Source organism: Symphalangus syndactylus, chromosome 3 (assembly GCF_028878055.3).
Source record: "Symphalangus syndactylus isolate Jambi chromosome 3, NHGRI_mSymSyn1-v2.1_pri, whole genome shotgun sequence".
NCBI lineage: Eukaryota > Metazoa > Chordata > Mammalia > Primates > Hylobatidae > Symphalangus > Symphalangus syndactylus.
Genome location: NC_072425.2, coordinates 78,910,382 through 78,937,960, shown reverse-complemented (window position 1 = coordinate 78,937,960; position 27,579 = coordinate 78,910,382). Strand labels below are relative to the sequence as shown.

The 27,579-nt window shown below is 39.7% G+C and overlaps 1 protein-coding gene across 1 annotated transcript; it reads left to right on the top strand.

The window, feature by feature from the left end:
* The first annotated feature begins 51 nt into the window (after positions 1-51).
* LOC129479358 (zinc finger protein 658-like) lies at positions 52-20,995 on the top strand. The gene is given in 9 exon segments (XM_063637017.1): positions 52-129; positions 2,828-2,886; positions 7,601-7,727; positions 8,009-8,026; positions 8,029-8,103; positions 17,156-17,266; positions 17,269-18,391; positions 18,393-19,883; positions 19,885-20,995. Coding segments are annotated over 8 exon segments (3,168 nt in total). The 5' UTR covers positions 52-129; positions 2,828-2,871; the 3' UTR covers positions 20,093-20,995.
* Positions 20,996-27,579: the final 6,584 nt, after the last annotated feature.

Sequence of the window (27,579 nt, the reverse complement as noted above, 5' to 3'; positions counted from 1 at the left end):
GGGCTTTGGCGCTCGCTCTGCGCATGTGTAAACCCAGCCCCACCCCCTGCCGTCCGCACTCCCCGGCCTGAAAGGGACACGGTGTCCGAGTCTTTAGGTCTGCGCGGGAGCCAAGGCTGCGCACCTGGGGTGAGAGCGTCGGTGACAGGGCTCCGCGCGGCCCAGAAACCTGGGAACGGGCGGGCTTGTGTGCGGGGGACAGTAGCAGGCAGTCTCAGGAGTCCCCAGGATGGCCCTCCTCTCTCCTCCCCGGCCCCGTTCGCGGGCCCGGGCCGAGTCCTGTCCGCAAGTGTAGGGGCTGCCGGTCCCTGCGGGGTTGCGGGCGCGGGAAGAGGAATGTTCACGGATAAGGTTGACGGCGAACAGGAGGAGGTTACTAGTAACTCGTGTTCCTATTCTGAGAATTAAATAAGTTGTCACCTGTAAAGCATTTTGTCAGGTGTCTGTAATAGTCACTGTGTGAAGTGTAAGCTGCTCTCACAATTATGAGACACTTATTCTCATCGTTTGGTATTTCACCTAACCCTCACAATGACCCTCCGTGGTATAAACGTGCCATTTTAAAAAAATGGACGAAAGTTCATGGGGATGGGTACCCCAGGGCACACACTAGTAGGTGAGAGAGGTGAGATGCAAATGCTGAGAGATGTGACTCCCTGTCCTGCTCTTTCTAATATGCTGTCTGCCTGAAACCCAGACTTGCCAGTACCTGCCTAAAGCCTTCAGAGCGCTTATGCAGAGTGGCCTGTCACCAGATCTGTGTAGATGATTGTGAAGTAAATGTGGACAGAATCTCACCGAGTGGTAATTACATTCTGCGATTTGTCAGGTCTCTACAGAACCTGATTCAGGCTAAGGTTCCTGAATCCTCTTGTACTGCTCCCGCTGTCTCCTCAAAGGCACAGATTGATATTCTAGTGCTGTGCTGTCCAACAGAAAGATAAGGCAAAACACAAATATAAATCAGAATTTTTGGCCAGGCGCGGTGGCTCACTCCTGTATTCCCAGCACTTTGGGAGGCCTAGGCCAGTGGATCACTTGAGGCCAGGAGTTCGAGACCAGCCTGGCCATCATGGCAAAAGCCCATCTCTACAAAAATACAAAAATTAGCCGGGCGTGGTGGTGCACTCATGTAATCCCAACTACTTGGGAGGCTGAGGCACGAGAATCACTTGAACCCAAGGCGGAGGCTGCAGTGACCTGAGATTGCGCTGCTGTGCTCCAGCCTGGGTGACAGAGCGAGACTCTGTCTCAATAAAGAAAAAAAAGAGTCTAGAATTTTTCAGTAGCTACAGCAAGAGAAGAGGCATGCAAAGTCAGTTTTACCGCTTTATTTTACTTAACTCATTGCATCCTAAATATTCGACTTGTGGCACTGGCCAAACTTCAGATGTTCAATGGTTCCATGTGGCTGATGGCTGCAGTGCTGGATCGCACATTTCTACTGAATCTCGAGTCAGGTTTAGGGTATTAGGTGAAGGTTTCAATTGAGTTTGTTTCTCAGACCTAAGTCCCAGCCCCTCTGGAGCAAAGCAGCTCCTATGAGGCAGTAAAGAGGGAGTCCTAGGGACTACTGCCATAGAAGAACAGCCCATATGACGGAGACCTCTTCTAGAGCATCAGAGCAGAGGCAGAAGATTCTAGAAAGGAGCAGGTCCTGATTGCTTCCCCAGAGGCAGTTCTTGATTCCCTATATAATATATGCGTCAGATTTAGTGATGTCACCACATCCAGAAGCCATCACAGACCGTGTGACTTTGCTGTGGACTAACTTGCAGAAGGCAATTCCCTGGGGTTGAGAGGGATGAGTGACTGTCACCCTGAGTGGAAAAAGACACTTTACTGGAGGGCTGGTTAGGTCGTGATATCCAGGGAGGACATAATCAGCTGTCCAGATCCCAAACAGCAGCCTATTTGCCTTTCTGCCTTCACTTCTTCCACATTCTGAGTCCCTCTCACACTGTGTTTATCACTACATGTGGCATTTAGAGTGATACTAGTGTTCCCTCTTCCTGGTAGTAGAGGAAGAATTTCCTATATTGGAAGCCCAAAAATATTGGGCCTGAAATTCCTTGCATAAAACATCCCATCTTTATTTTTTCCATAGAAGCGCTAATTCTGGGTGTAAAGACAGTAAGAACTTGATTAATAAGTCAGCCCGAGTAGTTCTTTTTTTAAAAAAATTATTTTTAAATTTATTTATTTATTTATTTTTTCTATTTTTAGTAGAGACAGGATTTCGCCATGTTGACCAGGCTTGTCTGGAACTCTGGGCCTCCAGCAGTTCACCCCACTCGGCCTCCCAAATTGCTGGGATTACAGGCGTGATCCACCACGCCCGGCTGAGTAGTTCTTTGACATTAGCTTTAATGAAGGTAAACAGCTTCATCTCTGTGTACCTGAATTTGCTTAATCCTTTGTTTTATTTTTACTTTTTTCTTAGTCAAAAGGGAACATAATTGTTAATAAATCAACATAATTATTAGTAAATCAATAAAAACAGTATTTACTCAGTGAAAATGTAAGTTTAAGCGCATATAATCTATCAGAGATGCACATATTCAGGTGTGGCTATCTTTGAGTGGTCCTTCCTGTCCCTTTTCTAGAGTCAAAGGGACATTCTGCATTGGGAATCCTTTTCTCCAGCTGAGTGCGATGATATTTTTTTAGGCACATGAATATGATTACATGCTCCTTGATTACAGTGGGGTTATGTCACAGTAAAACCATTATCAAGTCGAACCATCTCATGTCAGGGACCATCTCTGTAAGAACTGTGAGGCAGACCAGGTCTCTCATGACCCCATTGCTCTTTCCTCCTCCCCAGCTGAACCTCCACAGTTCTCTACACTCTTCCAGGAGCAGCAGAAAATGAACATGTCTCAGGTGAGTTCGGTTTTTAAAAACCAGTTTATTTTACGATAGGTTTTGTAAGGGTTTATGTGTCTGTACATTAACATGGAAAAGTAGAAATAGAAATGGATCAGACACATTCATAGAAGATGTAGAAATGCAGATGAATAGCAGAGCAAAGTGGCATGTGGATAGATGCAGATCCTCCGATATACAAATTTACCAAATTAAGCTTCAGATTTATTTCTGAGGTTATTGACAGCCATGGTGGAGTGTCAGACAGATAATACTTAAAGGTTTACATTGATGAGCAAGATAAAGCAAACTGATTTATCATGGAATATAAACATAAAGATAACAAAATGTATTTATTGTTCTTCAAGTAGATGACTTAGTTAATAAATTGCCAAATAACAGAATATTACTTCTTCAATAGAATTAGAAATTGTAATGCTAAATTGAACACATTCAGTACTATTTTTCAAGTGCTCCAATGCAAGGGTTGAATTTAACATTTTTCTGATGAATCAACTGAATGTCTTTAAAATCACTCTCCATAAATATTTTGAGGACCCATGATACTCAGGTTGCTCAGCAGATGGTCCAAAATTCTGTTCTCTTTCAGGTATTTCCACACTTAGCATTTAAGGTCAACTCTTCATGGGATGCCTTGATTTTTTCTTGCCACTTGCCTGGGACCTCCCGTGTCCCTACCCAGAGTATCATCAAATCCAGTGGATGTGGTCTCTTCCTTAACTTGCTTGGCTTTTCCGTAGCACTTGCCTCAATGTCTCACTCTGTCCTGGAACATTTCCGTTAGTGATACTTGCCCCTCACCGGTCCTTCCCCCGCTAATGTCTTCATGGAGCCACCTTCCTTGTCCTTTCACTCGGCTCAGCCTCAATTTCTGTCCTTGGCTCTTTAGTCTTCTCTGTTGTCTCCAGATGATTTTGTCTTCCCTTGTTTTTTTCTTTTTTTAAAACTGCTTTTTTGAGATTCAATTCACGTATCTTATCATGTACCCATTTAAGGTGTAGAATTCAGTGATTTTTTTTTTAGTATATTCTCAGATAATATGCTAATATCACCGCAGTCAATTTTAGAACATTTTTATTGCCTTAGAAAGAAGCTGTGTACACCGTAACTACCACTTGATTCCCTCTGAGCCCCAAACAACCACTAACCTACTGCCGTCTCCATAGTTTTGCTGAACCGCTCCCTCTGCTATTTCTTATAGGCACTCTTGCCTGTGATGAATTCTCTCAGGTTTTGTTTACCTGGGAAAATTACAGTTTCTCTGTTTTTCCTGGATATAGAGGTTATTGGTTGACAGTATTTGTTTCAGCACTTTGAATATGTCATTCCATTGCCCTCTGTCCTCCATAGTTTCTCATTAGAAATCAGCCTGTAATATGATGACTTGTTTCTCTGTTGCAGCTTTCCAATTGTCTCTTTGTCTTTTTAACACTCTGATTCTCATGTCCAGGTGTGGATTTCTCTTTTCTTCTTTTTTCTTTTCTCTTTTTCTTTTCTTTTCTTTTTTTTTTTTTTTTTTGAGACAGTCTCTCGCTCTGTCATCCAGGCTGGAGTGCAGTGGCATGATCTCGGCTCACTGTAACCTCCACCTTCCAGGTTCAAGCAATCCTTGTGCCTCAGCCTCCTAAGTTGCTGGGATTACAGACATTCACCAACATGTCTGGCTAATTTTTGTATTTTTAGTAGAGATGGGGTTTTACCATGTTGGCCAGGCTGGTCTCGAACTCTTGGCCTCAAGTGATCTGCCCGCCTCCTAAAGTGCTGGGATTACAGGCGTGAGCCACTGTGCCCAGCCAGTGTGGATTTCTTTCTCCAAGTTTATCCTACTTAAAGTTTGTGAAGCATTTTGGTCATGTAGATTTATCATTTATATCAGATTCGTGGGGTTTTTTGGCCATTGCTACTTCTGATATTGTTTTAGACCCTTTCTGTCTCTGTTCTGTTAGTCTATTTGGCATATGTTGATAAGCTTGGTGCTGTCCAAGAGTTCGTTTCTTGTGATTTTCCTTCTGTTTCTCACTGCGTAATCTCAGTAGGCATGTTGTCCAGTCGCTTCATTCTTCTACCCGTTCAGACCTGCTGTTGAACAGGTGTCTTTGGTAAAATGTTTGTTTTAGTTTTGTACTTTTCAACTTTAGAGTTTCTATTTGGTCCCTTTTTATAGTTTCTGTCTATTTATATCCTTTATCTGGTGAGATACTATTCTAATACTTTCCTTTGGTCCTTACATATCATTTCCTCTAAGTCTTTGACCATATGTAACATCGTTGATTTAAAGTCATCGTCTGTTTACGTCCAGTGCCTGCTTCCTCATGAGCAGTTTCTGTTGATTGTACTTTTTTTCCTGCATATGGGTCTTACTTGGTTGTTTCTTTTCTTGTTTTGCATTTTTTTGGTTGAAAACTATACATTTTAAATAAAATAAGGTGGCAACTCTAGAAAACTTTCTCGATTTGCAGGGGTTGTTGTTGAAATTTGTCTAGTGACTTTTTAATTGATTCAGTAGAGCCTGTGTGTATTGTCACGTGTGGCCGCAGAAGTCTGCAGAAATTTTCTTAAACGCCTGAAACCTAAAGTAAGGCTCTCAGTCTTTGCCAGAGAGCCTCATGAGTACTGGGGCATTCCTTCAACAGACATCCAGGCAATTTATAACCCCATGTTAACCTTCACTTCCTTCACTTCCAGTTCACCCCAAACCCTAGGGTCACCCAGGGTGACAGCTTAGGGCCTTCTCACATCTTTCCAGAGCATAATCACAGCCCTGGGCATATGCTCAGCTCTATGCATGTAGGTGACCTAGAGTCTCTAGAATCTATAGGAGCTTTTCAAAAGCTTTAGGAACATCCCATTCTCCAGTTTTTCCTTTCTAAAAAGCTTTTCAATTAGGCTGTTACTTATGTCAGGTGTTGTACACCGCCTCAGGTAGCTGCTAAGTTAAACAATTGCCTTTGAATGTTTTTGGCAAATGCCTTCAAGAATAAGGCTTTTCACACTGGGGAACTCTGACTTAATTCAGACAATCAGCCTTGCAAGTCAGCTCTTCCAGGGAACCACAGACTAGGTCAGATAATGAGGGTTTTCTGGGAATGAGCCTTTGGCCAACCTGTGACCCAGTCTGCCTCATCCAGTGGATACCAGGCTGCTGGATTCTCCTGTTGTTTCAGACGTTTCTCAAAGCTAATGCCGTGTGGGAGTGAGAGGGATGGAAATAGGGCAGGTTGAAATGACACAAGATCATTGTTCTTACTGCGATGCAGCTGTTTTTCTCATACCAATGTTCCACAGATTGCTGTAAGCCTTTGGTAGCTTCTAGAGTTCTGAAAAAGTTAATTCTGCAGTTTTTGCCGGTTTCTCATTGCTTTTATGGAAGAAGGAATTTTCTTGGATCTTCAGTATCTTCCCTGCCATCACTTGCTAATTTGAATTTGAAGTCTTCTTGTTGTGGAAACTTTTCTCTTTTCTCAATTTCTAAGACTCTGCCCCCTCCTGATTCTGTTGTTATTTTTTGGAAAACATCTCTGGCTTTGTGGCCTATACTTTTTCTGCTTTGTGGTTCCTCAGGTGTTATTTTTGGTTCTTTTCTTTCTTCAATCCCTTTGTGCTCAAGGAGCTGTCTGTCTGTCTCTGCTAACTTTATTCACCACCTGAATTGCTAGTGACTCCTAAATGCTTATCTTCATCCCCATCTTACCTTCTGTGCTCTAAAATCATGTGTGTCCTGGTTGAAGGAACAGTTCTAGCTACGTATCAACATGAACAGAACTCTCACTGAATCTTCTAACACATGTTTTCTTCTTTCCCAAATACCAGTTTTGGCACCATTAAGCAGCTGCTTATTTTGAAATATACGTTACATTATTTTTCACTCTAGTCATCATCCTGTGCAATAGCTCAAAAACTATTCCTCTTATGTAACTGAAACTCTGTACCCTTGGACCAATGTTTCCCCATTCCTCACCCCTCACCCCTCACCCCCAGCTTCTGGTAACACCATTCTACTCTCTACATCTATGAGTTTGAACTTTTTAGATTCCACATATAAGTGAGATATAATATTTGTCTTTCTGTCAATTAAAAACAAAATTTTTTTAAAAGGAGCTTCTCATACAGCTAGATGAGTAGCTGTACAAGAAAGTATTGTATTAAATGGGTGTTGCTTCTCTTCCGTGATTTTATCCCTATTCTTACATCCATTGCTGTGACCTCAGTGTAGGAAGTGTTCTTTTATGCCAGTCTCTTTGGTTACAACTATTGTAGCTGTTCTCTGCTCTTCACCTGCTCTACCCTTATATATTTCTATACATTTATTTATGCATAAGTTTGGTGAGGGTATCTCCAGACTTCACATATATCTCTTCCTTAGCCGCCAGAATTTACAGTGATGATGTCCAGGGAGGGTGTGAATGTCCTAGAGACTACCCCAGATAATTTGCGGAGATGTGGAAGGAGGAAGGAGGTGGTTGGAAGGAAGTTGTTTTACATTGAATTTTTTTGTCTTACAAAAACCTAGAATTCATAAACATATAGAGAAATTATGGCAAGTTAAAAAATGTTTTAATTAAGTTACATATGTTAAGACAATTTTGGGTCTAAAATAGGCCTTTATAAACATTCATTTTAGTAGTAGCTCTCAAAGATATTTTCTGTGTCACCCAATTCTGAACTCTTGAACAAACCGTTGTTACATTTGTTGTGATAAATGTTGTTGCAGGCATCAGTGTCATTCCAGGACGTGACTGTGGAATTCACCCAGGAAGAGTGGCAGCACCTGGGCCCTGTCGAGAGGACCCTGTACAGAGAGGTGATGCTGGAGAACTACAGCCACCTCGTCTCAGTGGGTGAGCACAGCTTACCATGGGGCTCTCTCGAGAATATATGTCCCTTTTTAAAAAGTATCAAAACACATGGACCCTTTATAGAGATTAAAGGGCTTTGGATTAAAAGGTCTGAAGTAGTTGAAACCTTTACAGAAACAAAAGCAACATGTCATTACTTTCCCATTAAAAATTTCAAATGAGCAGCCTCAGTTAATGCTTTGCTGTCATATCTTTTTTTACCTTTGGAAACCCAAAAGCCTGTGAATCTGGTCCATGTATACCCTCAATTATTTTGTTTACAGGATGTTGCATTACTAAACCCAGGTGATCTCCAAGTTGGAGCAAGGAGCGGAGCCATGGTCCTTAGATGATGAATTCCTGAACCAGAGGTACCCAGGTGAGTGGGCGTTAACAGAAGGAGCCCCCGGGGGTATGTAGACTTTAGAGGGAGAGCACCTTTGAAAGTTTTTTTGAAACAGCTTTATTGAGATATAATTCACATGCCTGCAATTCACTCCTTTAAAGTGTACAGGTCAGTGACTTCAAGCAACCACAGATCAAAACTATTCAGGGATGAAATATTGCACTTTCATTCAACATGTATAGACATTTTTTTCCTGTCACTATTCCCTGAACGATACAATGTAACAACTATGTACATGGCACTTACATTGTATTAGGTAGCATAATTAATATGGTGATGATTTAAAGTATACAAATGGATGTGCATAGGTTATATGCAAATACTATGCCATTTTGCATCAAAGACTTGGGCATTTGTGGATTTTGGTATTTAAGAGAATCCTGGAACCAACTCCCCATGGATACCAGGGGATGACTGTATATGCAGACATCACCACAGTTAATTTTCATGACCTCAAAGAGACCTGTACCCTTTAGTTATCACTCTCCCATCCTCCCTGCCCTCTGCAGCCCTAGATAACCAGTCTACTTCTGTCTCTATAGATATGCCTATTTTGGACATTTTATATAAATTGAATCATATATAATATGTGGTCTTTTGTGATTGGTTTATTTTGCCTAGCATGATGTTTACGACTGATATAAAATACATGTTTCATTCTTTTTATGGCCAAATAATGTCCCATTGTATGGATATACCCCCTGTTTGTCCATTTATCAGTCAGTAGATATTTGGGATTCCACCTACAAATAATGCTAATATAAACATTTATTTACAGGTTTCTGCATGGACAATTGTTTTTATTTCTCTGGTGTATATTCCTAGGAGTGAAACTGCTGGGTCATATGGTATCTGTGTCTTTATCTGTCTGAGGAACCACCAGAATGTTTTTCTAAATGCAGCATTTTTCTGTTTCTAACAACAGCATATGGGGGTTCTGATTTCTCCACATCCTCACCAATACTTGCTATTATTTGACTTTTTGATTCCAGTCACCCCAGTGGATGTGAAGTGATATCTCACTGTGGTTTTGATGTACATTCCTGTATTAGTCAGCTACGGCTATCATAATAAAATACCATAGGCTGGGTAGCTTAAACAACAGAAATTCTCATGATTCTGGAGGCTGGGAGTCCAAGATGAAAGTACTAATAAGTTGGTTTCTGGTGAAGCGTCTCTTCCTGGCTTGAAGACAGCCACTTTCTTGCTGTGTGTTCATGTGGCCTTTCCTCTGTGCACATGCAGTGGGAGAGAGAGAATACTCTGGTGCTTCTTCCTCTTCTTATAAAGATATTGGTACTACTGGATTAGGGTCCTTCCCTGTGACCTCATTTTTACCCTTTTTGCCTCCTTGAAGGCCTTGTCTGCAAATATGGTTACACTGAGGGTTAGGGCTTCAAGATACGAATTTGGGAAGGACACAAATAAGTCTTCCCTCGTCACTAATTCCCTGGTCACTAATGATATCAGGCATCTTTTTATATGCCTATTAGCCTTTGTACAAATAAATGGTTCCAGAAATCTTAAAATGTTATAGTTTTCAGTGTCATTTTTAGAATAAAAAAGTAAAATCATCTTATTAGAAGTGAAGCACAATTAAGGTTTTTGTTTGAAGCCATACCAACAAATAGCATCACATAAAGATTGACATAATTTAGATCAAGTATGTTGCTGAGTCACTAAATGTAAATTATTGGATCATATTGATTGTCTAAAAAGGATATCCCTAAATAAGTAACATAGATCATTATAAAAGATCAGTAAAGTTGGGCCGGGCACAGTGGCTCACGCCTGTAATCCCAGCACTTTGGGAGGCCAAGGCAGACGGATCATGAGGTCAGGAGATCGAGACCATCCTGGCTAACACGGTGAAACCCCATCTCTACTAAAAATACAAATAATTAGCTGGGTGCGGTGGTGGGCACCTGTAGTCCCAGGTACTCGGGAGGCTGAGGCAGGAGAATGGCGTGAACCCGGGAGGCAGATCCTGCAGTGAGCCGAGATAGCGCCACTGCACTCCGGCCTGGGTGAAAGAGCGAGACTCCATCTCAAAAAAAAAAAAAAAAAAAAAAAAAGATCAGTAAAGTAGTTGAGTCAATAAAGATAAAATAATGTAGGTTTCGTGTTCTATATCATGCAGATGTGAATTCAGGCAAGAAATTCATTAAAGTAGGAAAAGCTGTCATTCAAGAGCACAGGGAAATGAAAACCTTTAAGGATTTGAATGACTGCACCAAATAATATAATATCAATGTTTCCAAAACATAAAATAATGGAGTTCTAAGAACTTAAAACTCATTAGAATTAGGACATCATAATATGTCTCATCTGATTAAACAGTAGGTACAATGGACGTTAAATAAATATGCCTTGAGAGGGTACAAATTACATTTGTATTAAAGTGAACCATACATTTGTGTATATGTATGCTAATGCAAAAAACAAAACTTTCATGTTTTAATGGAATAATGATAAAATAGAGTATACTATTAGTCTAAAGAGAAAACCTCAATAAATCCAACAAATTAGAATAAACACAAACAGTATTCTCTGAACCTAGTTTGGTAAATCTAGAAATTCATAATAAAATGAAAAAAATCACTTGGAAAAATTCTAAAGTTATCTCTTTTAAACAATATACAAAAAAGTGTAATGCAATTTTGGATTTGATTTCCGTAATGAAATAATTGTAACTGCAAGTCAGAAACCATCAGGTATAGCTAAAGTAGTGGACAGAAGGAAGTTCATAGTCTCATTAATAAATTAAGCAAGAACAGCATCAAAAATACAATAGTGAAAACAGAAGAATTTAAAAGTAAAATTAGAAATTAATAAAATGGAAAACAGAAATGGAATGTTTCTTACAAGAAAAATAAAATGAATTAAACTGCAGCTAACCCTATCAAAGATAAAAGAGAGGAAACACCTATATAATAAAGTCGGGATACATTTGTAAAGAGGTAACGCTATACCAAACACAATCCCATTCATAAAAACAAGTGATACAGGAGGATTTGCTGCTCTACCAGATATTGAGGCTTTATGTAAAGTGCGGTGTAGCTAAGTAGCATGGAGCTAGGGGGTGGGATGATTTCGTAAATTAGTGAAACAGAGTAGAAAGTTCAAGAAAAAACATGAGGCCAGGCATGGTGGCTCATGCCTGTAATCCCAGCACTTTGGGAGGCCAAGGCAGGTGGATCACAAGGTCAGGAGATAGAGACCCGTGTCTACTGAAAATACAAAAAAATCAGCCAGGCGTGGTGGCAGGCGCCTGTAGTCCCAGCTACTCGGGAGGCTGAGGCAGGAGAATGATGTGAACCCGGGAGGCAGAGCTTGCATTGAGCCGAGATTGCACCACTGCACGCCAGCCTGGGTGACAGAGCAAGACCCCGTCTCAAAAAAAAAAAAGAGAAAAGAAAAAACATATACTTGATAGACATCTTAGATAGATGACACTGGAGAACAATGAGGAAAGGATCTTGAGGTATCCATATAGATCAAAACAAAACAAAAAGTCGAATTCAGTTGACTTAAGACCTAATTATCAAAGCAGAAGTAGAAATATTCTAGAAGATCATATAGAATAGGTTAATGACTCTTCTTAGGGAAGGATTTAATAAAATACAGAATGCATTACCCAGGGGAAGGATGGAGTAAATGTATTCCTTTCTACTCTACCCACTATGTGCAGCTAAATATTTGCATATAAAGGCATGCCTCAGAGATACTGCAGTTTCTGTTCCAGACCACTACAATGAAGCAAATTTCACAATAAAGCAAGTTACACCCAATGTTTGTTTCCTAGGGCTTATAAAAGTTATGTTTACACTATAGTCTTTTAGATGTGCAATAACATGTCTAAAAAACAGTATGCATGCCTTAATTAAAATATTTGTTTGCTAAAAGCTGCTGAGTCAGACACAAAGTGAGCACTTGCTATTGGAAAAATGGCGCCAACAGACTTGCCCAACTCAGGGTTGCCACAAACCTTCAGTTTCTAAAAAATGCAATATCTAGCCAGGCACAGTGTTCACACTTGTAATCTCAGAACTTTGGGCGGCCGAGGCAGGCAGATCACTTGAGGCCAGGAGTTTGAGACCAGCCTAGCCAACATGGCAAACCCTGTCTCTACTAAAAATACAAAAAATTTAGCCAATCATGGTGGCTTGTGCCTGTAATCCCAGCTGCTTGGGAGGCTGAGGCACGAGAATTGCTTGAACCTGGGAGGTGGAGGTTATGGTGAGCCAAGATCACACTACTGAAGGGTGGAAAGAAGAATGAAGATGCACTAGGGGTCTTGGCACCTGACAAAATACAAGGTGGTTAGTGTCATCAGAGTCCTTGTGGGGCTCCTGATCTTTCACCCATGGGTTAATGTAGAAGCCTCAGCTGGGCACGGTGGCTCACACCTGTAATCCCAGCATTTTGGGAGGCCGAGGTGGGCGGATCACCTGAGGTCAGGAGTTCGAGACCAGCCTGATCAACGTTGCAAAACCCCGTCTCTACTAAAAGTACAAAAATTAGCCAGGCGTGGTGGCGGGTGCCTGTAATCCGAGCTACTCAGGAGGCTGAGGCAGGAGAATCGCTTGAACCCGGGAGGCAGAGGTTGCAGTGAGCCAAGATTGTGCCACTCCATTCCAGCCTGGGTGACGAGAGAGACTGTCTCAAAAAGAAGGAAAAAAAAAAAGTAGAAGCCTCCTCTTCCACCCCCAGGGCATCAGATCAGTGGGGAGCTGGACTTCCATCCCCACATAGCAGGCAGTGATGCTGCACCTCACTCCCACTAGTGTAACTTCGGAAGAGGCTCACTAAAACTGAATATTAATTTTGATAAAGTCCAGCTTACTAATTTTCTTTTACAGAACCTGCTTTTGTTGTTCTATCTAGAAACTTTGAAACTCAAAGTAACAGATTTAGGAATCCTATTTTCTTCTAGAAGTTTTACAGCTTCAGTTTTTACACTTAGTTGATAATCCATTTTGTGTTAAATTCTATAGAAAGTTTGAGTTATGTGTCAAGCTTAACGTTTTTGGAACAGGGAGTCCAGTTATTCCAGCATCACTTTTTGAAAAGACTGTTACTTCTCCACTGAACAGCATTTCCACCTTTCTCAGAAAACAGATGGCTGTACATTTGTGGGTCTATTTTTGTAGTTTCTATTCCTTTTCATTCATCTACATGTCTTTCCTTATGCTGATACCACATTAACTTGATTACTCTAGCTTATTAAGTTTTGAAGTCAAGTACTTCTCCAGTTTTCATCTTCTCTATAAATTTTGAAATGAGGTTCATAATCTTTACAAAGGAAACATGTTGGCATTTAAACTGGAGTGGCATTGAATCTGTAGCGCTTAGGAGAATTGACATCTTAACAACGTACAGTCTTCCAATCCATACACAAAATATCCCTACTGATTTATTTACTATTTCTTTGATTTCTTTCATCAATGTATTTTAGTTTTTAGAACACAGATAACAAGGCTTTAATTTTTGTTTTTAATTTGGTTTTGGTGCTGTGATAAATATTGTTGCTGTGATTTAAAATTCCAATTCTTCATTGTGTGTTTATAGGCATAGATTTGTATATTGGCCTTAGATTCTGCCCTTGCTAAAAACGTTTATTAGTTCGAGGAACTTTTTTGATTTTAAATTATTTTCTGTGTAAATTTACTCTGTATCTTTGTGTTTTTATTCTTGCCTTTTTGCACTGGCTGGTCCTTCCAGTGCAGTCTTGTGTGAAGGTACTGGTAGTGGGCATCTTTGTCTTTTTCCTGATCTTAGAGGGAACACATTCAGTCTCTCTTGAGTATAGTGTTAGTTATAGGCTTTTTATAGATTACTTTTATTAAATTAATAAATGGATTTTGAATTTTGTTAAAATTTTTGGCATTGATGTATTGTGTGATTTTAGTTCTTCAGACTACTGATAGGACATTACATTGACTAAAATGCAGCATAAAAACTGTGGTTTTTACAGTATCGCAGTGTAGTGACTGTTTGGCATTTTTGGGGTAAATTTCACTGATATATTATCTATGTTTATATATTTTGATGTACTTTTTGGGACATTTTTGCATTTATGTTATGGGAGATATTGGTCTGAAAGTTTCTTTTCTTGAATAGTATTTGCCTAATCTTGCTATGAGGATGAGGCAGGCCTTATAAAATAATTTGGGAAATATTCCATCTTTTATTTTCTAGAAGACATTGTGTAGGATTGGTATTATTTCTTCCTTGGATGTTTGGTAAAATTCACTATTAAAACCATTTGGTCCAGAAGTTGTTATTTGGAACTGCACACACACACACACACACACACACACACGAAGATTTCATTACATTCTTAAACCTTATTTACATATGCAAACATAGTTAAAATTTGAGTAAATTAGACATTCAGTTAACATATCCTCCATCATAATGAAGTAAGTTAATATGCTATGTTTTCATAAATATGCTTTTTACTGACAGCACCTTTAGAAAAAAATGTCTTTTAGATTATTCTGCCATTATGTTTTAACATTTGACATAGAATATATTCTCTGTGGTTACAATACACATTCACCTGCCCCTTCCTTCCACTTAGATTGTCCAAATAAAGTTAGTTTGCTTTTATAGTTAAAAAAAAAAGAGAGAGAGATTAGAATGCTCTTACAAAACGACGTCAGAGCTAGCTACTTCACTTTTCACCATGTAAGGATATAACAAGAAGTGAGTAGTCTATAACCCAGAAGAGGTCTTCACAAGAACACAGTCATGTTGGCACCCTAATCTCGGACTTCCAGTCTCCTGCACTGGGGAAAACAAATGTTTATTCTTTAAGCCATTTAGTCTATGGTAATTTGTTGTAGTAGCTCGAACTAAGACAGAGTTATTGTTAGTGTTGTTTTATTATCTCGTGAATGTCTGTTAGTAGTTAGTCCACTCTTGAATTTTTGGTATTGATAATTTGTGACTTCTCTTTTTTCTAATGGTTTTTATCATTAAAAAAACTTTTAAAAAAATTAAGCTTTTGGTTTGACTTTTTTGTCATCGTTCTACTTTCTTTCAATTTAATGTCCTGTCTTTATCTAGTTTCCTAAGGGGGAAACAAGCATCTGACTGGAGATCTTTCTTTTCAAATACAATTTTTTTTTTAAAGACAGAGTCTCACTTGTCACCCAGGCTGGAGTGCCGTGGGGCAATCTCAGCTCACTGCAACCTCCACCTCCTGAGTTCAAGCAATTCTCCTACCCCAGCCTCCTGAGTAGCTGGGATTACAGGTGTGCACCACCATGCTCGGCTAACTTTTGTATTTTTAGTAGAGAAGGGGTTTCACCATGTTGGTCAGGCTGGTCTCAAACTCCTGACCTTGTGATCCACACGCCTCAGCCCCTCAAAGTGCTGGGATTACAGGCGTGAGCCACCGCGCCTGGCCAAAAAAATTTAAGCCCCAAATTTATCTCTGTGTACTGCCTTAGCTGCATCCGCAAATTTCTGTATTCTTATGTTGTTTTGTTTACATTCACTTCAAAATAATCTCATTTGAGAATTCTTCTTTCACCCATGGGTTAATTAGGAATGTGTAACTTACAGTTCTTTTGTATTTCTCCAGATAACTTTGTGTTTACTGATTTCTGGTATAATTTCTCTGTGGCCCAAGATCATGCTCTGTATGATTTATTTCTTCTATATTTGTGAAGGTTTATCTTACAGTCTAGAATATAGTCTGTTTTGATGATTCTTCCATGTGCATTTGAAAAGAATGTGAATTCAGCTGTTGAATGCATTGTGTCTTCAGGTTTGAAGCCATGGTTATCGCAAGTGCTACTTTAACTTATCTCTTCTGCTTGAGTATTGGGCCTACTGTGTATTCCTGCCTCTGCTCTTACTTCTGTACTTCTTTTTTTCTTCTTTCCTTCCCATAGCTGCTATGAGTTCCTGTCAGTGCCCTAAAACAACTTATTATATTCTTGCCCTTGCAGATTAAGACATTTGTTCCATAAATTAGATAATAATTTGGTTCTAGGCAGAATTTTGGTAGTGGCTGCTGTGACCATCTCCCAGCATATCCCAAGAATGGAACTTTCTCAGGATTCTTCATGGCTTATGGAAGAAAACATATAAGAGCATGCAGATCCTGTGTATCTACGGCAGGGAACATTAGCTCCCTGCTCAGCCTCCATGGAACCACAGGAGTGTATCATTTTGGTTTGGCCTGAGCATGAGAAAACATCAAAAGTGTTTCCTATTCTGTTAGAACACCATTTTCTCAGACCTCTGGCTGGAAGGAGCAGGCTTTTCTTTGTGCTCTTTTTGTCTGTGCCTGTCAGTGCAGGATTGTAGGTTTCTTCAGCACCCAGTCTAGGATATAGAATAGCCTTAGAATTCTCCACTGTGTAATTTCTTAAGTCCTGAAGTCCACTTTCTTTCCATTTTATAGGCTTTGTATATTTGTTAATTTTTTTGTGTTGTTTTGTTTTTTCTCTAGAGATTTTTAATTGTAAGAGGGAAGATATGGGAGGAAAGGGGTTACTACTCCACCTTGACTGGCCCTGGAAATAATTCCTGTTTTATAAACAGCATGGATGAGGAGAGAATCTGTCTGTGTGCATGAATTATTTAATATTTGGAAACATGACCAGAAACAATAGAATAAAATACATAACAAAACATGGGCCGGGCACAGTGGCTCATGCCTGTAATCCCAGCACTTTGGGAGGTCAAGGCGGGAGGATCACTTGAGCTCAGGAGTTTAAGATCAGCCTGGGCAATGTAGCAAGTCCCTGTCTCCACTAAATATAAAAGAAATTAACAGGACGTGGTGGCATATCCCTATAGTCCCACCTAGTAGGGAGGCTGAAGTGGGAGGAGCACTTGAGCGTAGGAGTTCAAGGCTGCAGTGAGCTATGATCACGCCGCTGCACTCCATCCTGGGTGACAGAGCAATACCCAATCTCAAAAACCAAAACCAAAATCAAAATATAAGTTCTTCTCCATGAGAAATGTAAGATTTATAGTATATTTTCAGTTTTTCTCATTTTAGGATATTTTAAAGTTGATCACATCAAAGGGATCTGGGAAAAACAAGAAAAACCTCTGTGGCAAGAAATATTCATCAATGACGCTGACAAAACATTGAATAAAGAAGGACAGAAAGTTTAGAAAAACCATTTAATCTGGAAATAGCTCCAGAGTTTTCAGAAAAAATACCCTGTAAATGTGACTCACATAGAATGAATTTGCCAATTGCTTCTGAATTAATTATAAGTGAAACAAAATATTCAAGAAAGAAGACTGAATACATGAATGTGTGTGAGAAATTGCAGCTTGATATTAAGCATGAGAAAGCTCATGCTGGAGAGAAATCTTATGAACATGGTGAAAATGCAAAAGCTTTCAGTTATAAGAAAGATCAGCATTGGAAATTTCAAACTTTGAAGGAATCTTTTGGATGTGATGGATGTGGACAAGGTTTACATGATAAGACAATTTGTATTATACCTGAGAGTTTTCTAACAGGAGAAAAGTCCTGTAAGGATGATGAATTTAGAAAAAACTTTGATAAAACCACTTTATTCAACCACATGAGAACTGACACAAGGGGGAAATGCTCTGATCTTAATGAATATGGGACATCCTGTGACAAAACCACCGCCATTGAATACAATAAAGTTCACATGGCTATGACACACTATGAGTGTAATGAAAGGGGGATTAATTTCAGTAGGAAGTCGCCCCTCACTCAATCTCAGAGAACTATTACAGGATGGAGTGCTTTTGAAAGCAATAAATGTGAAGAAAATTTTAGCCAGACCTCAGCCCATATAGTACATCAGAAAACACAAACTGGAGATAAATTTGGTGAACATAATGAATGTACAAATGCCCTCTACCAGAAATTAGACTTTACAGCACATCAGAGAATTCACACAGAAGATAAATTCTACCTTTCTGATGAGCATGGGAAATGCAGAAAATCCTTTTACCGGAAAGCACACCTCATTCAGCATCAGAGGCCCCACTCAGGAGAGAAACCTTACCAATATGAGGAATGTGCAAAATCCTTTTGTTCAAGTTCACATCCCATTCAGCATCCTGGAACTTATGTGGGATTCAAACTTTATGAATGGAGTGAATGTGGGAAAGCTTTCTGTCAGAATTCAAACCTCAGCAAACATCTGAGAATTCACACAAAAGAGAAACCTTGTGATAACAATGGCTGTGTGAGATCTTACAAGTCACCCCTCATAGGACACCAGAAAACAGATGCAGAGATGGAACTGTGGTGGCAGTGAACATGGGAAGACATCACATCTCAAAGGACATCAGAGAATTCTCATGGGGGAGAAATCCTATGAATGTATTGAATGTGGGAAAACTTTCTCCAAGACATCACATCTCAGAGCACATCAGAGAATTCACACAGGTGAAAAACCCTATGAATGTGTTGAATGTGAGAAAACTTTCTCTCACAAGACACACCTCAATGTACATCAGAGAGTTCACACAGGGGAGAAACCCTATGAATGTAATGACTGTGGGAAATCTTTTACCTATAACTCAGCCCTGAGAGCACATCAAAGAATTCATACAGGTGAGAAGCCGTATGAATGCAGTGACTGTGAGAAAACTTTTGCCCATAATTCAGCCCTCAGAGCACATCATAGAATTCACACAGGGGAGAAACCTTATGAATGTAATGAATGTGGAAGGTCTTTTGCCCATATTTCTGTTCTCAAGGCACATCAAAGAATTCACACAGGGGAGAAACCCTATGAATGTAGTGAATGTGGGAGATCTTTCACCTACAATTTAGCCCTGAGAGCACATCAGAGAATTCACACAGGTAGAAAACCCTATGAATGTAGTGACTGTGAGAAAACTTTTGCCCATAATTCAGCCCTCAAAGTACATCAGAGAATTCACACAGGGGAGAAACCCTATGAATGTAATGAATGTGAGAAAACGTTTGCCCATAATTCAGCCCTTAGAGCACATCAGAACATCCACACAGGGGAGAAACTCTATGAATGTGGTGAATGTGGAAAAACTTTTTTCCAGAAGACACGCCTCAGTACACATCGGAGAATTCATACAGGGGAGAAACCCTATGAATGTAGCAAGTGTGGGAAAACTTTCTCCCAGAAGTCATACCTCACTGGACATGAGAGAATTCACACAGGGGAAAAACCGTATGAATGTAACATATGTGGGAAAACTTTTGTCTATAAGGCAGCCCTCATAGTGCATCAAAGAATTCACACAGGGGAGAACCCTTATGAATGTAACGAATGTGGGAAAACTTTCTCCCAAAGAACACACCTCTGTGCACATCAGAGAATTCATACTGGGGAAAAACTCTGTGAGTGTCACGAATGTGGGAAAATGTTTGCTGATAATTCAGCCCTCAGGGCACATCACAGAATTCACACAGGGGAGAAACCCTATGAATGTAATGAATGTGGGAAGACTTTCTCCAAGACGTCACATCTCAGAGCACATCTTAGAACTCGCTCAGGGGAGAAACCCTATGAATGTAGTGAATGTGGGAAAACCTTCTCTGAGAAGTCATATGTTAGTGCACATCAGAGAGTTCATACAGGGGAGAAACCCTACGAATGTAATGTATGTGGGAAGCCATTTGCCCATAATTCAACCCTCAGAGTACATCAAAGAATTCACACAGGGGAGAAATCCTATGAATGTAATGATTGTGGGAAAACATTCTCCCAGAAATCACACCTTAGTGCACACCAGAGAATTCACACGGGAGAAACCCTGTGAGTGTAATGAATGCGGGAAAGCTTTTGCCCAAAATTCAACTCTCAGAGTACACCAGAGAATTCACACAGGGGAGAAACCGTATGAATGTGATGAATGTGGGAAGACTTTTGTCCGTAAGGCAGCTCTTAAGGTACATCACACCAGAATGCACACCAGAAAGAAAACTCTAGCATGTAATGTATTTGGGAAGTCCTGAGGGAATGCATACCTTACCACGTAACACGTAGTGCAGAAACTCATGTGACATAGGCTAAGAACTTGTTTCCCTTATCCATTTCCTTTTTCATTAGGCTCATAGCTTGTCGAAAAATCCCAATATGCCATTTATTCAGGTGGGGCTGACCATGGGATGTGGTGCTAATGATATATATTAGATTTACTCTTGGCCCTTAAAAAAAAAACACCTCACAGTCTTCCTGGTTCATAAGATGGATTAGAGGTTATTTCTGCAGCAAACTTGGGTCCTGTGTGATGAAAACCATAGAGCACAAGGTCAAGGAAGCTAGAGTCTGAAAAACGAACAGAATTCTCTTCCAGGTCTTCACCAGGGTTTTGTTTTTGTTGCTTTAAAGCAAGAGTTAAGTTTATAGTCTGTTAAGCTCTTACAAGTTTGGCTTATTAGTTAAATGGACATAGTTTAGCTTAAACTTTCTGTTAGAGAGATGAAACCCTATGAGTATAATCAGTTTTAGAAAAACTGTAATCAGTTTATTGTGCATCAGAGACGTTACATGAAGAAGAAAACTTGTCAACATCCAGGATGATCAGGACCCTTCATTAAAACAGAAATTTTAGGGAAAACCACAAAAGCCTTCATAAAGTGAATTGCATTAAACATCAATTATAATAAAATTTCATATTTTGAATAAATGGCATTTTTCCTAGGTAATTTTTTCTGACGAAATATGTCAGTTTTAGAATTGGAGATAAAATATTCACCTAGAACTGACGTACCAAGCTTCTGTTTTGTAATATCAAAAATTTTATAGAACATATATAAGAAAACATTTACCTATAGAAAAACTCACTGTAAAATGTGAAGTTAAAAATGGAATAATTTGAATTCTGTGGAGAATATGAATAAATGTGAATAGTCTGAGCTCTGTGGAAGATCTTTTAGTCTGTATATAAACGTTATAACTCACTGGTGAGTTCTAGTGGGCGCCAACAGCCAAACCTGCACTGGGCATGTCCACTTCCTTTTCTGAGTGACTGTGTCCTCTGTTGGCTTCCCTCAGTGCTGTTAGATTTTGGGCTGCCTGCTATGTCTGGACATTAGCCTTGTCCTAAAACTAGTCTTGCCTGTTCTTCTAGGACCTTGGAGATAGCTGAGATTTCCCCAATCACCTTGTGTGTTTGTGTGTTTGGAGGGGGGGGGGTCAGGGAGGACAGGGTGATTCTTACATACTTTTTGCTTGCCTTTATTTTTATTTTATCCCACTCCACTTACTCATTTTGCACAGGATGATTATAAAGCAAGTGGTCTCCTCTCCTCTGTTGTATGCGTATAGCCTCAGCATCCTGTTTGGAATATCTTCCTCCAACATCATGATGCCTCCTCACACTGCATCACAAACCAGTGATATTTCTACCAAACTAAGACAGCAGGTTTTGGAATTGGAATGAAAAGGGCTACTTTGTTCCAGAAGTACAGTCCTGGTATGAGAAAGCAGACTCACTTTTGGTAAAACAATAGGGTGTGGCATAATATTAGCCAAGAAAGCATTTAGTTAATGTGCCATCATTTTAGCCTACAGTTTGATGAGCGCAGAAAAGAAAGTAGACAAAATCATTTTTAAAACCTAGACCAGTAACAGTTTTTCCCAGCCCTGAGCATCTTGCTTTCTGCGAGTTTAATCTGATAGGTTGAGCATGAGGACAATAAATCAGTTGACCCGAGAAGAATGTCTCTAATTCCCATCCCTTGTTATATTGTGGGCAAGGATAGTGTGAGGGAGAATGATGGCATCTTTAGAATTAGTTAGAGGACAGGTATTTCCTTGACACTGTTGTTAACAGTTAATTGAGTAGCATCACTGCAAAGATGAGCCATGAAAGAAGAGCCCACCTTCGGACGAGGACCATCTCAGCACCTCCAGGGCTGGCACATCAGACACTGAGGGGCTACTTCGGGCAGCTCATGAGGAAAAAGGGAGGGATGATGAAGGAGTTGGTGTGGGACTGGCCCTGGCACTGCTTAGCTTCCTCAGGTACTTACCGCTCCTGGCAGAAAGGTGCCATCTGTTATGGAAATAATGTTTCCTTCTTTTTTATTCTCCTTAGTCTCTGATAGCATGATGCTACTTGAGCTTACTGCACAGTGCCCAAGGGAATTGAGGGTCAAAAAGCATGCCTTTCTGCATGCTTAATTTTCAGAAAAGTATAGATGAGTACTCTTTTAAAAAAATTATTTGAGAATATATTTACAGAAAAATTACAATGATAGTTTGTATATACTCCTCACCCAGTTTCCCCTAAGGTTAGCATATTACTATGGTATGTTTTTGTAACTAAGAAACATAACATTATTAACTAGACACTTTTTTTTTTCAGATTTCACTAGTTTTTTCCTATTGCGCTTTTCTACTTCATGATCATGTTTGGGCTCAGAAAAGGATACGCTAAAGTGAAGGCCTCAGAAGCTACGTTTTCTCTGTCAGTTATGGACAGGTAACTCCCTAGGCAGTGAAGCAAGTGACACCTTGAGAAATGGCCACAAGGCCTAAAACTACAGAACTGCCACATTACAAAAAAATGTGGTACTTTAATAGTGGCAATTAAACAAGAGTCAATTGCTAAGGAAGGCTCACAAGGCCCAAAATGACAGTGCTTAAATATCTACTATTTATTAAGGGAAAGGGTACAATATAGCAATACCATTAAAGTCAGTATTTACATCACAGCCAAAGGCTGCCTCACAGCAAGGGGTCTGGGTAAGGGCCATGCACGAACTCCATTTTTCCTTGTGCAAGTGTTGTATGGACACAATTTCACTATCACATAAGGATTCAACATGTGCACAAAACACATCAGAAACTCCAAAATGGATTTTCTGCTGGTGTATCTTATACCCTGCCGGACACATAGGCGTATTCTTGCTAGGCAACAAGCCCCAACAGCAGAGGACTCTGAAGTTTCCAATGAGACCAGGTATAAATCATCAGTCTCACTGTTAATGGTAAACACTGCTGACGCACTGTTAAAACCTGCTCCCAAACATCTTGGACTCATGGATGAAAAGCAGCACTATTAATCAGTATGTTTTATTCCTTGACCAATGATCAGTGATATGCAAACACTTCAGTTCACACTAATTCCAGGTCTGCTAGGCTTACATTTTACAGCAGTCCACTCCACCCCCATAATTTTTGGTCAGAGCCTTTTACAGCAAAACAATCACTCTTAGTTTGACAGAATCATTTGGCTTTCAACAGCATATAATCAATAGGCAATCAAAACGCACATACAGATTTGAAAGAATTGTAATCACCCCTGAGGGGTTGTGAATTTAAACCATCCTGTAATGCCAGCAGGAAGTGCCACATATTTTATATATTTTTTTCTCCCTGATCTTCAGTTATCTGTATTGTATGATATACATCAATTGAGATTTATACTTCTATTAGTATACATTTATACTAATTGAATTCTCTGTGAAACGGGAACCATATGAGACAGCCACATTAGTATTGTTTCACCTAGTCATTGCCTGAGCTCCAATCTGTTTATTGATTAGAAGGACATAGATCAATAGTGGAAGTATATTTATTAGATTGGTCATTTTACAGTTTCTTCATTTTTTTAAAGTGGAGAAAGTTTTAGCAGTCTTTTGCCCCAGGGGGCATCTGAGTCAAAGCTAAGAGAGAATATTATTCACTTGTTTTAAACCTCTCTTAGGACACCAAAATTATCTTTGATTTTTCCCTTTTGTAACACACTGGCTCTCTTCTCTCAGCCTGATTCACTTTTCTCTCATTTATCATTAATTTTAAAACAAACCTTTCCTCCTGAAGTCAGTAACTCATTTGGCTATAATGACAGTAGCAAGATGAGACATGCCAGGACTTCTTCATTTGTCCATTTGCACACATATGGGGATGGATTGGATAAGTACACAGAAATAATGGCTATGCCACCCAATAGGCAGCACAACATTTGCACAGGCAGTCCCAAGCTGCTGAGATGCAGACAGAGGATCATCCACCCCATTAATCTCTTTGGAATTCTTGTCATTAGTCAAAGTAATAGGCATACTGTCTGGTTTTGTAATATTACCAGACAGTTGGGCCTTAATTTTAGCCCCATTATAGGGACTTCCAGATCCAGCATTGGAAACAACAAAGTTGTTGTGAAGCAGAGAAGAGTTGTATATAAATTCCCTTTTATTTTCTACCTTCTCCAATGCCACCACAAAAACATACCCATTTATCCAACCAAGACCCATCCTTAGTCCTCTCATGGTGAGTTGAAAAACACCATACTGGAGATTCATAGATCAGCCCTCGGCTCTCCAATCCTTTGTCAGATCTTATAGTTTTAAGCAAATATTTTAATTACTCATTTCGATTGTTTATCAAACCGTTACTTTGAGGTTAATATGGAATACAATATTTCTTTCCACAGCACTGCACTGCATGGGCAGTCAAGTGAGTAACTTCATCTGAAGAAATGTAACAAACAGGATAAACTGATACAGAATATTTTGTACTGGTCCTTTGATAATATTCAAAGCATTCAGTCATTGGGTACTTGAAGCTAACCCCAGAAAATGTATCAAGTTCTGTCAATATCCGATTAACTTCATTCAGAACAATCAATACTCATTTAACTATACCAAGAGTAAGCAATACTTAACAGTTAGTTACTAGAACCTCCAATGAAAATTTAGGTGTTACTCTTGCTGGAGTTGTCTTATATGCGATGAGCCATTTTTCTCTTACTTCTTTCAAAATTTTCTCTATGTAGCATTCAACATTTTTACTATGATGTGTCTTGGTGTGAAGCATTTTGTGTATATCCTACTTGGGGTTTGTTGAATTTTGTAGATTGTTTTCAGATATTATATCTTTAAATACATTTTTCTGCTTTTTGCTCTCTCTTGTCCTTCTGGTAGTCTTTTCATGCATATACTGGTGTGTTTAATGGTGTCCCACCTTCAAGGTCCTCTTCATTTCTGTTTGTTGGACTGCATACTTTCTATCCACTTATCTTTTAAGTTTTCTGACTTCTTTTCTTCTGCCAGTTCAAATCTACTGTTGAGCCACTCAAGTGAAACTTTGATTCAGTTAATGTATATTTCTTTCTTTTTTTTTTTTTTTTGAGATGGAGTCTTGCTCTGTCACCCAGGCTGGAGTGCAGTGGCGTGATCTCGGCTCATTGCAAGCTCTGCCTCCCGGGTTCATGCCATTCTCCTGCCTCAGCCTCCCAAGTAGCTGGGACTACATGCGCCCACCACCATGCCCGGCTAATTTTTTTGTATTTTTAGTAGAGATGGGGTTTCACCATGTTAGCCAGGATGGTCTCAATCTCCTGACCTCGTGATCTGCCTGCCTCGGCCTCCCAAAGTGCTGGGATTACAGGTGTGAGCCACGGTGCCTGGCCAGTTAATGTATATTTCAACTGAAAAATTTTTTATTCTTTTTGTAATTTCTCTTTATTGATACCCTCTTTTTCATAAGCCATTGTCATCATATCTTTCTATACCTCTTTAAACCTGGTTACTTTTAGTTCTCTGAATATTTTTAAATTTTTAATTTTTGTGGGCACCTAGTAGGTGTATATATTTATGGGGTGCATGAGATATTTTGATACAGGTGTGCAATGTGAAATAAGCACATCATGGAGAATGAGGTATCTATCCTCTCAAGCATTTATCCTTTGAGTTACAAACAATTCAGTTACACTCTTTAACCCATTTTGCATTTAGGAAGAACGAAAGTTGCAGCTTACTGCCAGTGCAGTATTCTTGGGGCAAATGGGAAATGGGTTATTTTAAAACATGCTATTAAGTTATTATTGACTGTACTCACTCTGTTGTGCTACCAAATAGTAGGTCTTATTTATTCTAACTATTTTTTTTTTTGTACTCATTAACCATCCCAACCCTCACCCCACCCTCCCATTACCCTTCCCAGTCTCTGGTAACCATTAGTTCTCTGAACAAAATTTATAACTGCTTTGAAGTCTTTGTCTGCCAAATCCCACATCTGGGCCTTCTCATAAGCAGTTTATATTACCTGCTTCTCTTTTCCTACCTATAGGTAATGCTTTTCTATTTTCTTGCATGTCTTACAATTTTTTTGTTGAAAATTGGATATTTTAAATAATACATTTTAGCAACTCTGGATACTAATTCCTCTGACCACGGGGCTTGGTTGTTTTGTTGTTTGCTTCGTTATTGAGTGACTTGGATGGACTATTTTGGTGAAATCTATTCCCTAACAGTAGTAAGCCTCTAATGTCACTCCTTACAGGGCACAGCTTTGGGCACTGGCACAGTCACCTTGGGATGACAGTAGTTTTAGCAGAACTCATGTAGGATGTCCCTTTTCCTGTTCTCTCTGTTAAGCTGTCTGACTCTGTTGGTCATACCCAGCTGTTAATGTTCACTAATTTCCAATTGATTTCTTTCTTGTGCATGACAGTATCCTGGGCCATAAGTTCTCCATGTTTAATCCAATTAAATTTGGGTTCCTTTTCAGGGGTAGATTTTGAAGTTTGTTCTGACCCCAGGAGGGGTCTTTGTGACTGGCTCTTTACCTGGTCGTCCTAACTAGCTGGCCTATAGTTTGGCTTATTATCATGGAACTGCAAGCCTCCTCTTAATTGCTTACCAACAAAAGCTCCATTGTTTTCAAGAGTTCCCTTAGAGTGGAACTCCCCCTAACTCTGTTTTAAATAAAGTCAGAACCTTTGGGAAGAGCATCATAGCTCTCTGTTTTTATAACCTCTCCTCCAGGAAAAAAATCTCTTTGCCCCTTCTCTAGAGCTGGGGCTAGAGACAGTGGCCCATTTTTCTCAAAGTGACACTGCTGTTTTTGTGGGTGGAAGGTGCTGGTGAGGGCAGTAGTCTCTGAACTTCTCAGCTTACCTCTCTGCTCTGGAATCTTTCCCTCTGACCAAGCTGGGGGTGAAGGTATCAAGGTCTCAGCATTCTCACCCTGCCATGCATGAAATGGAGCCTTTGAGTGGGGGATAGAGGAGCCTCTGAGTGGGGGATAGAAGAAAGCTCCTGATCTCTTGGCTACATTCACCTGGAATTTAGCCTCTGTGCTAAGGAGTTGGGAGAATGAGCTATGCTGGTGGCCTTACCCTCTAAAGGAGCCATCATAGCTCTTGACTGAAAGCTGAGGATAGACAGAACTCCATCTTTGTGGCCATACCTATCCAGAGTAGAGATTGTTACAATGAGCAGTGGAGAGGGAGTAGAGAGAGGGAGTAGGTCAGCGCCCAAGTCTCCAATTCTTACTATTCTTACTGAGAATTTTATGAAGAAATTTTTCACTTTCTCTATCCTCTTTAGTTGATTTTCAGAGACTTTAAAAGATTGTTATTTTTAAGATAATTTAAATCAGTTATAGTTGTTTCACTGGAGAATATTTAAATAAAAATATTCGGATACCAAAATTCAAAATGTGTGATAGCTAGTGAAAAATTACCAAGAATTCAAGGGACAAAAATGTG